General features: G+C 45.1%; 2 protein-coding genes across 3 annotated transcripts in view; one reads left to right on the top strand and one right to left on the bottom strand.

The window, feature by feature from the left end:
* Positions 1–18,035, top strand: part of LOC135387709 (glutamate receptor ionotropic, kainate 5-like) — a 72,212-nt gene that overhangs the window by 13,319 nt on the left and 40,858 nt on the right. The gene's annotated exons all lie outside the window — the stretch shown is intronic.
* LOC135387823 (endosome/lysosome-associated apoptosis and autophagy regulator family member 2-like) overlaps positions 1–18,035 on the bottom strand; it is a 37,006-nt gene that overhangs the window by 8,363 nt on the left and 10,608 nt on the right. For both annotated transcript variants that reach the window (XM_064616973.1, XM_064616972.1), the window contains exons 2-8: positions 8,843–9,204; positions 6,428–6,575; positions 4,432–4,521; positions 4,267–4,375; positions 2,838–2,987; positions 530–799; positions 370–474 (exon numbers count right to left, since the gene is read on the bottom strand). In XM_064616973.1, coding sequence (XP_064473043.1) covers positions 370–474; positions 530–799; positions 2,838–2,987; positions 4,267–4,375; positions 4,432–4,521; positions 6,428–6,575; positions 8,843–9,204 — 1,234 coding nt within the window. The remainder of the gene's footprint in view (positions 1–369; positions 475–529; positions 800–2,837; positions 2,988–4,266; positions 4,376–4,431; positions 4,522–6,427; positions 6,576–8,842; positions 9,205–18,035) is intronic.

Below are 18,035 nucleotides of genomic sequence, written 5' to 3' on the forward strand. Positions count from 1 at the left end.
AGTTTATCGCGTAGGCACAGAAAGAATCCCGCCACAAGCTTTGTATTTGACGATCGTAGCAATGGCTTGAGACAAAGTTTATCATTGCTTGTGATTCATATTTAGGTGTCCAAGAACACTACAAGGGATTGGTGTTGATGGACAACGTTAAGTAGTTATAGATGTAGTTAAAATACATTGCAGTAGTTAAAGTAGTTACTAGTTAAACTACTCCATCGCGAAGTAGTTAGTAGTTATAGTATAGAATAGTATAGTATAGTAGTATAGTATAGTTATAGCTCGGTTACTGTAGAAGTAGTTAGTGGCTATCACTGTATTGTAGTAACTACTACACTTATAATTTACTTATTGATTGACTGGTTATCGTACCTTGCAGACTCATACAGCGAACCCCAACGTTACTGGGCAGTTCATGCCATGACTTGAGGAAGTAACCGTAGTTGGGCACGGTCGATGCAGGACAGTCCTGACATTCTGCAAAGGAAGGTAAGCAACGAACGGGCGGGCACATAAAGGGCCGGTTGCGTACCTTTGAATCCATCGGAGTAGTTTCCCGGTGGGCAGTAGTCGCACATGAGTTTGCTGCTATGGTGCATTCCGGGATTGCAGGATGGACAAGGCACCACCTTGCCGGACACCGGCAGTTGCACGGAGTCCGGTAGAGCGGGGTTGCAGATCTGCGGCGTCACCCACTCGTAGTGGATAGTGGTCATGTTGGTGCGGTCGCACGCGCTTCGGACCTCGTAGTAGTCGTTCGCTACGCATGCGGGTCGCTTGACGCACTCTCCAGAACCAGGCACTGCACGGTACAACTTTGGAATAAATCTGGAGGAAAGAGAACCTCGGGATAGGCGACGTAAGCATGAGTATAGGTACGCAGCGGTGGGACCGGGGAGACTCCGAGACAATAGACCTCTCTCTGTTTGTAAACAAATGACGTCATAGTGTTGGACAGCGCCACCAATTTGGTAGAGTTGCTTTTCCTTTCCTTTCATTTCCTTCCTTCCGCTGAGCGGGCTTCCATGATGTTATACTATATGACAATATTGTTAAACTTCCCACCACATATTATGTACAATCGCTATCTCCAGGCAAATATTTACGTATGATATGAGATGGACGCTTCGTCGTCGTGGAAGCTAATCCAGAAGTTCTGGACCGTCCTCATTTCAGACAGTATGTCAAGCACTGCATGAACTGGGGTGTCATGAATGAATAATCGATGCTGTCCGTCTCGGTTTTATCTGAAGAAGTTGAGAACGCATACAGATGACCATTTGGTTCGGTTCAGAGGAATGCTTCCTGGCAGGCCATCAGGTTGGCAAAGGGGCCCTCGTAGGGCTCAAACATATCTGGATGATCAAAGCCGAGAAGCGCGGGACTAATAGACCTCTCCCTATTTGTAAGCAAATGACGTCATAGTGTTGGACAGCGCCACCAATTTGGTAGAGTTGAACTGCGCTCCAAGCTAGGGGCGAACAAGGTCGCTCCCTAAAGCCAACGTTCTTGAGAGGATTACGATAGTCCCTGAAAAGGACGCGACCTTCGGTCCTACTTTTCTTTCAATAGGAGGCAGCGAACGAGTGCCCATTCGTGGAACCCAGCCCTCCCTTTCCGATTTGTTTCGGTTTCAGTCTGTCTACCAACGTCATGATGACGTTTCTCGGGTAAAGGTCTATTCGAAATTCTTATAGTGACTGTGAATGAATTCGGTAGATTCTTCAAAAATGAGAAACAGAGTTCGTTAGAAGGTGGGGTACTCGTTAGTTGCCAAATATAGCTGGAAAGTTTATATCGATACCGAAAACGCCCTCTCCGGCCTCCTGTACCCTGCGTGACGTCGCAGGTTGTCTCGCGCGGGCCGTCGGCTGCAGACTACTTCAGTTCCGGGTACGCACTCGTTAGCTTCTTCGTGCGACACGGATAACGATATGGACGGTGTCATTTCTATGAACTTGAGGAGGTGGTTGGGATCCACAAACCACCTCCTCAAGCTCAAGGAAATGATGCCGTCCATATCGATACACCAGCTTGCTCGCATTTTAATGTTCCGCTCATGGATAACGAGTCATCTGGTCCCTCGATTTCTTTGTGTGACGGTGCAAACTGCAGACGAGGAATCGTCGTTCCTGACCCAATGCCGAGCCAACGAGGCCGCTGCGAGGAAAGCGAAAGCAGTGGCGACCGTGTGGGGTGAGCTTTTTATAGTTTCTGCCACGTCAGTACCGCTAGATATTTCTTTTGTCGGACCGTAACCGTAACAGCGCATGCAGATGACATAAGAATGCACGATCTTTGGTATTACTGCACGCCGCAATCCTAGCCCGTTTACCATACTTATCCCATTTATCATCTTTCAGCTGAGAAGCACACGCAACAATTTAGAATGAAAAGCGCACACTGTCACGCTGACTACCTACTGGGACGTTCTTCCGGGGAGATTTTGAATTCGGTGCATTTTGGAAACATTGCGAGTTCATTACTGGCAGGGGCGGATTTAATGGACGGTCGCCCCCCCCCCCCCCCGCCTACGGCTGTGTACCCTATGTAAAAACCTTATCTCCTGGACGATGCTGTGCCGCAAAGCACGAAATTTCATTAAGACCCCCCCCCCCCCCCCCCCCATGACACACCCTTAAATCCGCCCCTGATTACTGGAACCTGTAACTGTGACGAACTGAAAAGTTCCAGCTACGACCAGAATACCGAACTACCCTCTCCCTGCACCTTTTTAATGATTCTCTGTGACACTGCAATAAAACAATGCGGTGGCCGACGTTTAAGCCACGGGTCTATCCTAATGGAACATTCGCTCTCATCAAGAGATGACGACTCACGGGCGTATTGGTTATCTTGGCACGGCGTGCAGGAGCTTGCATCTCCAATTGAGTACGTGTTGGTGGGACAGGGTTGGCATTCGACAGCACCTGGGCTCTCACTGTATGTACCAGGCTCGCACGGGGTGCACTCCGACGTGTAAGCCACACCTGAAAATATCAGCATTCATTTGAGCCATGTCTCGTTGACGCGTGGAAGATGAATGACTCACGTATAAGTCCGAGACAAGGAACATGATTGAGAATGCCACATGCACGTTATCTGGTGTGTACGAGTACACAACTTTTCGGTACTATCGGATCGTTGAGATGTGCAATCCCAATGAATGCGAGAAAGGAAATGTCTCTCTGGACCTTTTTGCTCGTCAACGAGCTAACGCATTCACGTTGTTCCGCAGGATATTAATAAACCTTAAATAATTGTCCTTATAACCTTAAATAACCTTAAATAACCTTAATAAATAACCTTAAATAACCTTAAATAACCTTAATAAATAACCTTAAATAACCTTAAATAACCTTAATAAATAACCTTAAATAAATTGTCCTATTTCTAAATCTGACTCATATAAATACCTAGGGATTCATCTAGTTTCGAACCTTAGTTGGACGACTCACGTTAATGCAATTATCAACGGAGCTAACCGTAAACTTGGATTCCTACGCCGTAATGTAAAGCATGCTCCACCATCTGTTAAAAGACTAGCATACACTACCCTTATTCGTCGCTTCCTCTATCTGGGATCCGCCATTTACTTACACTAAATAACTTTCTTTCCAAAACCGTGCCGCACGGTTCATATCTGATGTCTATTACTATACTTCTAGCATTTCATCAATCAAGCTATCTCTAGACCTTCCTGATCTTGTGTTACGCCGGAAGTTTCTACGACTTCGTCTTTTTCACAAGTTTTTTCACAACGCCTTTTTACGACCGAATTTCATCACAGCTGCTTCCTATACATCGCCGAGACATGACCACATTCTTAAAGTTGAACGTTTTCTATGCAACACTGACCAATTTTCTCGTTCATTTTTTCCGTACACATCCAACGAGTGGAACTGTCTTCCTCAGAACATTGTCATAATTAACGATTTCATTGTATTCAAGCGAGAACTAGCCAATTTCCTGTGTATTTAATATTTTCGTGTTATTTATATTCTACTTGTGTTAACTTTTATCTTCATTTACCCCCTCATGTAATGCCCCAATGGGGCGCCTTGAGGTACTACCATAAATAAATAAATAAATAGAGGCCATGCGAAATAGCGCTAACGCCAGTACGAGCTACTACAGCCTTTCATCTGGACATCAACGTCTACCAATTAGTTGTGTGGATGGATTCGCAAAAAAGAACGAGAGGCACCATAATGTCTATTCGGCTCCACTTGGCTAGATTAATATAAGCGATATGATAAGCGTACTCACCACTGATTTCTATGCTTTTGATTTTAACTGGCTTGTTCATCTTGCCTTCGCCGGTGTCCATGCCGACAGTTTTCCAATATAAAACATTCAATCCCGCTTGAAGGTTCACCTGAAGAAGGTTACCCCTTTATCACTTTCTGTTTAGGGGAAAGAGAGTGAGCTCACGTTCATGGTCTTCCATTTCTCCTCATCGGTAGTCGGAGGCCACTTGTATTTCTCGGAGTTTTCGATGCTCTGGCACTGGTCGTTTTGGGCCTATATTGCCCGATAGAAATAAATAAATAAATAAATAAATAAAATAAAAATAAGGAGGAAAAAGAAAAACAAAACGTTACGCCGGGCATACATATATCTGAGTGAAAGAGACAAAATTTGTAAACACTACTTCTCAGGACTGTAGTGAAAATCTATCCAATCCCGAGATGCTAAGACCAGTATGTCGGCCAAGATGAGTCGTCCTTGCCGTACACTCTTAAAAATGAACTTCACCGCATAGCACTCTCCTAGCCAACCACTATCTCGAATGATATCGTTATCTTCCCTGATTTGTTAAAAACGGGAGGCGTACGCCTTTTTGTGACACTTATGCGGTTCATAATTGTCACAAAAAAGGCGTACGCCTCCCGTTTTCAACGAACCAGTGCAGATAACGATATCATTTGAGATTATGGTTGGCTAGGAGAGTGCTATACGGTGCAGTTCATTTTTAAGAGTGTACGTTACACAGGCTTTAGTAGACAGACCGATAAAATATCGTGAAATTTTCGTTACTTCAACCTACATTTTTAATAATGTCGTGCCCAATGTTTCGTCGTTCTGTCCATCAAATTTTTATTGCTCGTGTAATTTCTTAAACATTTGATTACGTTTTCTTCGTGACCTTATGTGTTTTACGTTTTAACATACAGCGTGTTTCACATAAGAGTGACCCCTAATTATAAAAAAAAATGTACTTGAGATAAAAATTAGAAACCTTCTGCGTCATACTTGTGAAGTTTTTCTCCGCCCAAACGGGTGGTTTCCATCAGTGTACCTCATTGATTTGTCTAATTAGCTTAATTGAACTCAAGAAATTCCCAAGGAAAGGTAACGTTTTTGTGCGCTAATTAGAAAGCCCGTGGCCACAACACCCCATTTCAGTCACAATTACAGGATCTTTCGCGGTCTTTCCACAAAAATTCGGCACCTGTCCTTGGGAATTTATTGAGTTCAGTTAAGCTAATTAGACAAATTAATGAGGTACACTGATGGAAACCACCTGTTTGGGCGGCAAAGACCTTCACAAGTATGACGCAGAAGGTTTCTAATTTTTATCCCAAGTAATTTTTTTTTAATAATTAGGGGTTAAGTGAAACACCCTGTATTTTCGCTTATAGTGAGGAAAGAGCAATCGAAGACGACAGAAGGTTTCCCAAGTATACCGCCCCATGTCCTATCTGGAACAGCATTCATGATTTTTAAAAAATTCAGCGTTAGCGCCGCGAAGCAACTGTGGCTATGAGCGGCGTACACAGATGGAGACAGGACAGCATAGGAAGGAGTCGGATATTAACTCTATGGCCGCGGCATCCCTTTTCTCAATACCGTGCTCCGATTGGTGGTGTAGGGAATGAAGTTTTCGCCTTTCTCCAGCGATAGAATTTCGGCATACTTTCAACATGTCGTGTATTCCACCGAATAGCAGTCAAACTATTACTAGCTCCCCTGGCATAGTGGTTACAGGATGATCGCTTTCCACGCCGAGAGGTGACACGGGTTCGAATCCTGTCACCGGCTGTGCGTCTGAGGTTTTCCCTGGGTTTTCCGAAGTCTTTCCAGACAAATGTCGGCACAGTTTCCCCTGAAGTCGGCCCAGGACGCATACTAACCCCTCTGTCCCCTGCTCCTGCCTGCTGTCCTCTCTCCATCTGTCCCCATCTGTACGCTGCTCATAGCCACAGTTGCTTCGCGGCGCTAACACGGAATTAAAAAAAAGAGTCAAAGTATTCCGTGCGGTATTTTCGAAACCGTGGTTAGTGGTCAACGAGGAATAGTTTCGAAATCGACTGGAACTATGATCAGAGTGATCGAAACTCCCGACAGCGTTCGTACGGAAACCTCTCGGGTGAATTGTCCTCGGTTGACTGAGCAGAAACGATCGCGCTATGGGTTTGGAACTTACCTCAAAGTTGAAGATGACCGTGTCGTCCGTGTACTGATAGGTGTAAGTTAGAATTCCAGGCTTGACCAGCTTAGCAGAATAGGTGAGCACAGAGACGCAGGGACCGCCTCGCGAGGCCACGTAAGAAGACATGGCTTGCCAGCCGTATCTTCACGAACAGCACGTTTCGAATGAAAGAAAAAAAATCGGGGATGCTTTAGGGCTTTGCGGGACAATTCCTCGCCGATGAATCGCACGATAATGGGGAGTTTTAGTACGTCGTGGCGCTATCGCTTTTGCGTACGTAAGAGATAGCGTTGGTGGTTCTGCGCACTGCGCGAAGGTCTCTTTCTGTTATGGGCGTGCGCGGAACCATCAACGCTATCCCTTTACGTACGCAAAGGCGATAGCGCCACGATATACTATAAAACCCTCTAATGCGTTATAATTCTCGACTTTACACTTTAAGAAAAAAGGCTGTGAAAAAGTGGTAACTTCTATAGTTACCACCTACACTCTAGAAACAGAACTTCACCGCATAGCACGCTCTGCGCCAACCATTGCCGCGAATGATAGGGTTATCGATTCTGATTCGAAGAGACGGGAGGGCGTACGCCTTTTTGTGGCAATTTGGATATATGAAAATTGTCACAAAAAGGCGTAAGCCCCCCCCCCCCCCCCTCTTCTCTCTCTTCGAATCAAAAGCGGTAACCATGTCATTCGCGGCAATGGTTGGCGCAGAGCGTGCTATGCGGTGAAGTTCTGTTTCTAGAGTGAAGATCAACATAGCGTCTGATAAAGGGGGTAAAAGGGTGGTAAAAGCAATTATCATATATTCAAATTGCTACAAAAAGGCGTACGCCCCCTCGCTCACCGAATCAGAAGTGGTAACCCTATCGTTCGTGGCAGAGAGTAAGGTTGTAGGTAGAACTTTGCAACCTTTTATGCAAAAACATATGCGACAAATATTACCTCCTGAAAGGTATAACTGCTCCACTCCTTTTTTCCCGAGAGTGTACGTCGCGACACAGATACGACCATTCCATTCTCTCCGGCCCGTGGGTTAGTTTTTGTTGACTTAGTTTTAATCTGCGTCGAAATCTTGCCGAGGACAAGTGTTTCAGCAACTTGTACCCTGCCACAAAGTTGCCGACGACCAGGTTCGAACCCTCCATCTTCGGATCAGAAGGCGGCCCAACTGACACAAGCAACGTAACACCTTGGCCCAATATTAGCTGGATATTGGCAGTCCTAGTCGAATATTGGTACAGTATTGGGCCAATATTGCCGATATACAGTCAATGTTGGGCCAAAATATAATGCCCGGTACCCGGAATTAGGGTCTGACTTTTTGGGGCTCAATATCTTTCCCAAATTCGGTGTGGGGGGGGGGTGAAATTGAGTGCTATAAAATTCGAGGTGACACTGTGTGCTATTGATGCAATCGGGTGTTATGGGGTTGCTTCTCTTTTTCTTTCTGTCCAGCAAGCGGCCTGTAGTTAGAGGTGCACATATTGATCAAACACGCGTTCCTCGCGATTTACAGTCACAAACAGCACATGATGTATAGTTCGCATAGTTTATTATTGCACTCAGATAATATTTTCACCAGATGTATGCATAGATTGCTACCAAATCATGTAAGTGATACATGACACAGCGTAACACTGCAGGGCATTTTTGAGCCCCTCACAAAAGGTCCAAATGTCTATAAATGGCCTCACGTTGGACTCTACAAATGGCGGTCTCTATCGGCAGTGACGCGTCCAAGGTTTGAGCTTTGAGTCAAATAATCTCCGGCAGCAGATGCAGTAGGGAGGGCTGTTTCGCTTAATCTGGTCTTCTGTCAATTCTAGAACAACTCGGCTGTCTTCAGAATGTCTCGTCTCTGGTCTTCTGTCAATTCTAGAACAACTCGGTTGTCTTCATAATGTCTCGTAGCAACAGTATACTAGACGTTTAAACAGTGTTAAGTGATTTTTACATTTGACGGATTTCCACGCTAATAATTAGGAATTTATTGACGTGGCTGAACGACCAAATTATTTACATTTAGGGTCCGGCTCGGTTGCTATCGCGCGGGTGCGCTAAAGTCGCTGACCTTGAATACGTATTTGAAAAAAAGAGAAAGACCTTGAATACGTATATGAAAAAAAGGACCTTGAACACGTATTTGAAAAAAAAAAGACCCTGAATACGTATTTGAAAAAAAAAAAAAGACCTTGAATACGTATTTGAAAAAAAAAAAGACCTTCAATACGTATTTGAAAAATAAAAGACCTTGAATACGTATTTGAAAAAAAAAAAGAATAAGGAGAAAAAAAGACTGATCCAACTATAGCAGTTGTTACGAATAGTGAACGTACACCCCTGATTTCGTGCTGTTACCGTGCATTGTAATGTGAAAGCGTGGCGCATTCATCGAAATGTACTCACTTGGAGCAGTTGGTGGTAGACCCCATGATGGGTGGGGAATTCGCTAGCGATGGACCCGTCGGCCTCTTGGCTCGGAACCCAGACTCAATGGCTTCGCTGGTGATCCTGAAGCCCGCGGGCAGCTCACCTCCCCACTGGTTGAACCGCAGTCCACCGCCCAGCGAGTACTTGCCCCGCGGGCAGGTGACACACTGGAGCTGCGTCCGGTCCAGGTACATACCGGCACCACAGGAGGTCGTGCAGTCGTTCACTCGCTGAGGGGGATTGGGGGCCCCCCCGACGCAGGCGTCGGGACGGGGCACAGACACGCGCCAGCGGCCCCCTAGGTCGTCGCATTCTGTGAACTCGTAGTGGAAGTCTTTCTGTTGGGTGAAAACTGGTGTGAGGGACAAATTGCATCAAAAAACTGCAACACAATTTGTTAGCTGTCGTTACTTTGCGAAAAGCCAACGTCCAAAACAGCGACGGTATGCAGGGAATTCAACAGCCCCAATGTTTGTAAAGCGTGCTTTTCCGCAGTAGGAGACATCGTGTGGCAAAGTACCCTTTACAGGCTGGCGTCGTTCGATAGATTCATCGTATAGTACAAGTCCCTCAACAAAATCGCGTCACCGTTGGACGGTTGCGTCCCAATTATGACCCTGGAATTTTATTGAAATTCACTTCAGTTAGGTAAAGTAAAGCAATGCTGGCGCAAAATAAACTGACAGGTCACGATTGGACCCACAAATATCCACCGCACGTCTACGTCACAATCGAAATATGGCAAATGTCGAAGAAGCCAGACAGCGCATCTCTCGATTGCGTCACAGTGTTATCTGACGAATAACAGTGACAGCCCCCTTTGTCTTCAAGAGGACTGGCTGCAATAAAGACTGACAAGAAAATGAGCAAGCTGTTTTTGTTTCGGAGACAGATAGATACGCAGAGATAGCTGCTACTCACAATGAAGGCGAATCCAAACAGTTCCCTGCGAGCTCATTTTCACGTTACTTTTGATTTCATCTCCGATTTATCCCGTGCTGCAGCCAATCAAATCTTCCTTTACTCCTGAAAGCGAAATCTATCCTGGGGCTTCCACATAGTCTCGTTATCTATCGGCTTTCCTGTCGCATTCGAAGAGATTGACTACACCGTGGTTTTGACTTTTCTCTGTCTTTTCTCGGAGCAGACGTAGCGTTCCGTTAAACGACAACAAATGACAAATATTTCTGCTTTTGAAGAGACTGAGCGTTAATTAGGTCATTGAGCACCGTGTGTACTGCTCGTAAAGAGCCCCTCTTGCTGTCGTTTCCTTCCGGTTCGTTAGAGAGCGGCCCATTTCCGGTTGCAGTGACGTCATCCACTCTAAAGGTCGGACGAGCTTTCCGAGCGATGAGTAAACTCCGGAGACGGAGTTTACTTAGACTACGTACACTGAAGATGGACCAAAAGCCAGGCGACATGTTTCTTTAATAGTATGGAGTAACACTGGCTTGCATAACAAGTTGTAAAAAGAAGAAAAGCGTGAACGTTTCGACACCTATTCGGGCGTCATCATCAGCACAGGATGCAGGATCATCACAGCTCCTGTGCTGATGATGACGCCCGAATAGGTGTCGAAACGTTCACGCTTTTCTTCTTTTTACAACTTGTTATGCAAGCCAGTGTTACTCCATACTATTAAAGAAACTACGTACACTCTTAAAAATGAACTTCACCGCATAGCACGCTCTCAGCCAACAGTCATCTCGAATGATATCGTTATCTGCCATGATTTGTTGAAAACGGGAGGCGTACGCCTTTTTTGTGACAATTATGAACAGCATAAGTGTCACAAAAAGGGCGTACGCCTCCCGTTTTCAACAAATCATGGCAGATAACGATATCATTCGAGATGACGGTTGGCTGAGAACGTGCTATGCGGTGAAGTTCATTTCTAATAGTGTAGTACGTCCTATTTTCAGATGCTAAAGGTGCTGATAAATGGTTGTGCTTGTCCAGTTTTCGGGCAAGTAAGCGATAGTTAGACGGAGCTGTGTTTTTTTCTTCCGGGCAAATGCCATTCTTTCGACCCCCGAAGGTTGAGGACGACACAACGAGCACAAACTCTGAACTCTTTATTCCATATACCTATAGAAATCCCCTTATTTTCATACCTTCACTCGGCGTCTAATACTTTGCTATATTGGACAACTAAAAAGACACTGTTTTCTATTGATGCCCCATTTCCCAGACCATCGCGTTGTTCACACAAAATACAGTTTGAGATTATTATTGTTATTTATTTATACTGACGTTTCTTCTGTGGTTGAATGGTGCTCTAGAAATGGGATGGTTATTAATCCAACGAAGACGAAACATGTGACTTACTCAAGAAAGACCAACATAATATGCAATATATACGTCTGTTCCGATGCCATCAAGCGTGTCGATGTACTGAATGATTTGGGGGTCGTTTTCGACTCCCAGCCGCGTTTTTTTGACCACGTCTCCTACATACGCTTGCTCACATATACATGCAAAACCTTTCCACACACTCTGTATTCCTTCACCTGTATCGTTCCTTAATTTTACCGCGGCTCGAATACGCGTCTCCAGTGTGGCACTCTCTTTCCTACACTGACTCGTCATGGATTGAAGCTGTCCAGAAAAAAATTTCTACACATTGTACATAGCGTGTTTTTGAGAAAGAGCTCAGACTTTAGAATGTACGTCTACAGGGATTTCTTAACCTCGAACCACTCTCAACGAGACGCCGTTTTCATGATATTATGCTCTGTTATAAGATCTTACAGTTTTCTCGATACGCCATCTTTATTACATCAGCTTCATATCGTCGTACCTGTCAATGCAACCACACACACGAATATATTGTACCTATCCCACTATATGCCTGCAGGTCCGATCGCACTTATTCAACAAATAGCTCCCATACAAACGTTTTCAAAACTCTCCTCTGGCGTTCACTCAGTAACATGTGAAGTTGTACAGTTTTTTTTCTTTCCTTTAGCGCCATGTACTGTATATCTGTATGTTTGTACTGTATGCATCAATATGGATAGCTTCCTGTTATGTTCCTGTTCCTGAATATGTTATGTTCTGCATAATCTCTATACGTGTGTATATATGTATGTGTAAGTACTGCATCGTTTACGTGAGCCAATACCAAGGCTTTGGCTGTTCGTGGGCACGTTAATAAAGATTATTATTATTATTATTATTATTATTATTATTATTATTATTATTATCTTCTTCTTTTTGCTGAATCGAACGCTGCTAACAACAGGTTTCTATCTCTGCACGAATCTGTGTATTTCCTACGGTCATTAACACGTAGCTTTCAAAGACGACACACAAGGGCGGTGCCCGACATAAGGACATCATTTGGGGGTATGTCACGCGCATGGCGTATGTAGGTATGCGCGCACAAGAACAGCACCAGCCTAAACTGGTCACCGTATAGCAACGTTGTGCACGATCATCCTAGAATGTATCGATTTCGTCGTGAAGCAGTGGACCGTGCGATGACGATCAGTGGACCGTAGCCGCACGGGTGAAACGCGTCATTCGTGGTCAAATGGAAGCTGAACGAAGTCCAGCTGTTTCTGCCACATTTCATATGCCAAGACGTGGTACGTAGGAGTATTCAGTAGTGAGGTTATTAGTGATCGACATGCTAGATGAACGGGTGATTCTACCTCTGCAGATCAAAATCAGGCAATAGAGAAACCATTCATTACGATACGCGTCAAATAGCAGACGAGAAAATCAGTTCTGTTTTCTGTTTCCGTACCGGCAAAACAAAACGCACAAAAACGAATATTTGAAATAATGCTCATTTATAAATAAAATCACAGAAAAGAAACACAAAATTCGTAGACGCAACTCACATCGAAATTGTGTCGTCTGCTACATATACGCTAGCCGCTTCTACGCATCAGAAAAGGAGGACCAGCATGTACGGGTCTTCCGCCCTTTCGATGCGATTTAGCCGCCAGAGAGCGCTTAGTGATTCGACGGCAGACGACACTTCTGATACAGGCGGCTAGCAGACGACACACACAACAGCGCCATCGTCTTTCTTTCGTTTTTCTTCACTCTGTGCGCGCCCGCGGTAGTTATCGTTAACGGGTTCAGTGTTCCTGACAGCTGGCGTACTGCGACAGAGTGTTGTGTTTGTCGGCAGCTGTCAGTCCGGATGCGGTGACAGTATATAGTGTTGGTGTCTACACAGGTAAATGCGATGGTGAATAGAGTAGTAGAAGATAATTGGAAAACAGGGTTGAAAAAAAAATCCGGATATTTTTAAAAAGATCCTCTCTGCTTTTTTTGGATAAAACCCGGATATTTTTGGAGAATGTAGAGAAGCCTAGAAATGTGACACGGAGTATAAAAACAAATCTGTTTTGCTGTTCTTGATTTCGGGTGACTTCTCATAGTTTCGGTTTCCTGTCCCAGTAACATTGAATGAGTTTTCATTGTTTTCCACATTTTTTCACATGTTTCTGTTCCACATGTTTTCATTGTTTCTGTCACGTGTTTGTCACGTGTTTCTGTCACGTGTCATTGTTTCTGTCACATGTTTCTGGAATGAGCAGAAGTAGAAGGGAAACGGGGAAAAAGTTAAATATGAAAAGCTCAAGAAGTCAAGTTAAAAAGTTGCAAAATCAAAAAGTTACAAGTTAATCTTGCGCGTACCTGACCTTTTGTAAACAGCCAATACTACAATAAAATAAAGCGCGAGTTTTCCGTGTGACGTTGAATTAAGATTGTCCTTCACATCGCATCTGGACAAAATGTCTAAAAAAAATCCGGATTAAATTGTGCGGATAAAATACTAAATAAAAAATCCACCGGATAAAATTCATGTAGATTAAATCCAAACAACCCAGGACGAGGAGAACACACGACATCCATATTACATCCATGAATCACACCTTTCCATTTCCCTAATTGGTCGAGGCGACGCCTCGTGGCGACCAAACGCGGCAGAAGAGAAACGTTGTTGCTGATAGCATGTACGGAAGCTTGCGACCGAATAAACCATCTCTGATCTGATTTCGCCCCTTCCCTCCCATAGTGAGACATCTCGTGACACGCAGGGTAGCTCAATACTTGCAGATAAGAGCTGGTGGACGACACTATGGAGGTTTCCGATCTATCGGACGACACCACAGTGCCTTTTCTGCTTCACTTAGTCTTTTCGTTGTTTCTGGCGATACGCTGAACCGCAAATATATACCCGCATCCGGGGCTTTTCTTTTGAAGCCCGGCTGTTTACAAGAGAAGGAGGGGACAGATTGTTCTCGAGGTAAATGTTGATCCTGTGCTCGTCGAACTCAAATAAACCTTCGTGCTGTTTTTCTTTTGTGTGTGTGTGTGTTTGGGTGTGTGGGTGTTCTCGCTTCCGTGAGCAATACCCCTGGAAGTTTCCATGGCAACGGTTTGCTTTTTACGTGGCACATAATTTCAGCAGTGTCAGATCGTCGTTTCTCTGACGGCTTGTAAGGTGTGCGAGGAGTATTAATGTGATTAATAGCCCCTTCCTGACATTGGCACACATTTCTGTTATTCGTCTAGGGTACGAGACTCTGTGGGTGAAAGAGTGACGTCAACCGTTTACGGTTACAAAACAAAACCCGGTAGGGATAAACCGCGACCTACTAGATTATAACGTCCACGTCATAATCAGCAACCCCTATGAGGAGCCCGTTCGCACGATCCGCTAGGGGCGCTACTCATCGGCACGCGAGATCTGCATCACGATTGGACGATGGAAATTCGAATTCTGAACGTGCAGAAGCGTACGTACGACTACTGTAGCAGACGACAGTAATATCTCCTATGAAAACGCGTAGTTGAAGTACGAAGAAGTGAAGTGAAGAAGTTGAAGTAGTTGAAGTTGAAGTAGTGAAACGTATTGTAGAAGTTGAGGAAGCTATAACTGGGACGATGTGCAGCGCCACCGCTACCTTCCAAAAATTCGGTGCTGGGAAGGGGTGCCTACGACATGGTCGTTATAATCTAGTAGGTCGTGGGATAAACTTGGGTGGCAGCCGCGGAGGTGAGATGAAATAAGGCCGACGCACTTGGTTATCATTAACAAACATGATTTACCGAGTGGATACGGTGCTGATCTGCTCAATGGCGGTCTCCAAGACCATCCTAAAAGACTTGGAAGGTGATGGGTTCGATCCCTATATCACCGGCTATGCGTTCTCAGGTTTTTCTTGAGTTATCAGCGAGACTTTCAAGTGGCACAGTTGCCTCTCTAGTCGGTCTATAGGACGCATAGTAACTCCCTTCCTGCTTTCTATATGGCCACAGTTTCTTCGCGGTGCTAGCTAGCGCGGCATCAAAAAGTAACATTTTTGTACTTTGAAACGAAATTTCTTTTTAACGCATAAAATATTCGGTGCAAAGACGGGATAACATTGTTCCGAAAGCGATTTATGAAGCGTTTATAGTTTTCTGCAAAGGAGCGTCGTGTTCGACATCCGACCCTGTACCGGTATCTCCCGTCTCTCAGCGTTCCCTTTGTTCGCACCGTATGGAGCTCCCTCATGCGACGAGCCCTGGCAATAACCTCACGTCCAAATAAGCCGGAAATGAGCGAGATATCGGCCGGAAGTACGCAGCCTTGTCTCAGCAACCACTCCCCCTACTTCCTGTGGATCGGCCAATAAGAAAGCCGGATGCACTCCTATCTCCGTCTGGGACGAATGGTCTTTTATTGATACGTTTTTAGCAAAAAAGAGAAGAGAAAAGAAAAACTTTGAAGCGATGTTCAATCGGCGTAAAAGCGCACAGGCGATCCAGTGTAGCAGAAGTAATCTTGAGAAGAGCTTGGAAATGATCCGAGAAAATGGTGTCGGCAAATAGAGATTGACGCACCGTATCGAGCACTTCTCGGCTGGTTGGGGAGCCCGTTTGTGCTCGTTGGGTGTCCCCCTGAAGTCGGCCCAAGACGCATCCCTCTCCATCTGTTTCGATGCTAACGAAAGCACTTTGGAGGTCTTACGAATCCTCGTACGTTTCCTTGACGGGACCAAGCCGTATAACGTAGTTCCTTTTAAAGTCGCGTTTTTCGTCGTCAAACTGGATGGGACCTTGTGCCAACGGGAAGTCAGTATGTACAAAAGTGTGCCGAAAAATCATAATCGTTCTTTTTGCTCGGGTTATCAACAGCAACATGCATGCCTACTAAACAAGGTTAAAATCTGCGCCCCAGTGCTGGGTGTTTTATCGCTTCTAGCGTGTCTACTAGAAGCGTGAAATTTTCATCAGCGAAATCTACGAGTGCATGAGTGCCCATCATACTCAACCCAAGCGGCACAATGTACTGAAAGTCGAGTGCAATAGGGGTGGGCGGTATGTGTCTTATCAATGTTCTTTAGTTTCACGCGCTGTTCAAGGCCTTCCACCTACCTGTCCACCCCTATTGCACTCGACTTTCAGTACATTGTGCTGCTTGGGAACCGTGAAGAAATGGTGCGCCAACTTTCAGCGTGGGGATTTAGACATTGAAGACGCCTGAAGATCAGGGAGATGGGAGACGGTGTGACCACCCGAAATTGTTGATTGTGTCCATGACCTCATTTTGGCAGATCGGCGAATCTCGGCCAAAACAATTGCGGAAACCTTAGGCATATCCAGACAACGCATTGGGTTTGTAATTCATGAAGAGTTGGGTATGCGGAAGCTGTCAGCCAGATGGGTGCCGAAATGTTTGAATGCCGATGAGAAACTGGGAAGAAACCGATGGGGGGGAATGAGGGGGGTCTCGGCCTTTGTCAAGCAGCGGCTGGGTTTTGTCGGGCCTCCACATCGTATGATGGAAATAAAATTGAATTGAAAACTGAATTGAAAAACAATGCCGAATGGATGCCTTCAAGTTGATTCTGGGACAAGGTAGATGTTTTGATGCCTGACTATATATTCAGAAAGGCGAAATGACTCTACGTATACCGGGTTAAAGAAGGCTCGGCGCGGGATGCTAACGGAAAGGCGTTCTTCTTTCGCGGGACAATACACCGGCTCACAAAGGACTTGCTGTTTGAATGTATTAAACATCCGCCGCACTCGAGGGCCCTATCGGAATATTTCTTGTTTCGACACCCGAAAAAAGAAAAAAAAAGAAAAAAAGGAAAGAAATTTGGAAAGAGATTCTCAGAAAGGAAAGGAAAGAGATTCTCCGAGGAAGTGGTATGAGCATATTTCGGAGAAGAGATTTATTTTTTTCGAGTGTTATAGAAGCTTCAGGGACGATGTGCCACTCTACACTCTTAAAAATGAGTTTCACCGCATAGCACGCTCCTAGCCAACCATTATCTCGAATGATATCGTTATCTGCCCTGATTTGTGTAAAACGGGAGGCGTACGCCTTTCTTGTGACAATTATGAACAGCATAAGTGTCACAAAAAAGGCGTACGCCTCTCGTTTTCGACAAATCAGGGCAGATAACGATATCATTCGAGATAATGGTTGGCTAGGAGCGTGCTATGCGGTGAAACTCATTTTTAAGAGTGTAGGCCACCTTCTTCCTTGTCAGGCCGAGAACGCCCCACACCTTGTCATCCACCGTCCCGATTTTAATTTACTCAATTCCGTGTTACCGCCGCGAAGCAACCGTGGCTATGAGGGGCGTACAGACATGGACAGATGGACAGAGGACAGCGGGTAGGAGTGGGGGACAGAGGGACTCCCGAGTTTATGACGTCACCAAAAGAAAACAACGAAAAAGAAAGAACTATTGCGATAATAATTTGACTGTCTCGTTTTGTTATGAATGACATTAATAATAATTGGTAACCGTCGCGAGCCACCTGAGGGTTCTGAGCAGACCGTATATACACTGGACGCGTAACGTGAAACGGGAGATGTAACCCAGTCCTTTCCCTTATCTCTGGCAGACACGCGTTCCTTTAGGTTGGCCCGGAAACTCTCCTCCGGCTTATCTCTTCGGAGAAAACCGTCCACATTTAGCCCGTATGGAGGAAAGTAATCTCGCTTCAAATAACTAGCAGTGATGTCATATTCCATTTTTGTTACTAAATAGAAACTATAAGCGCAGTACAGGGAAATTGTTGTTGTGAGGCTGGAACAGAGAAGATAAGACAGCACACAGGCCTGAATACGTGCCTTTGAACGATGAAAGAAGGAAGTCACTGAAAAGGTTAGCCAGCTGTGCCGGTCCAGGGGCCTACCTGG

The sequence above is a fragment of the Ornithodoros turicata genome, chromosome 3, assembly GCF_037126465.1.
Source record: "Ornithodoros turicata isolate Travis chromosome 3, ASM3712646v1, whole genome shotgun sequence".
Classification (NCBI taxonomy): Eukaryota; Metazoa; Arthropoda; class Arachnida; order Ixodida; family Argasidae; genus Ornithodoros; species Ornithodoros turicata.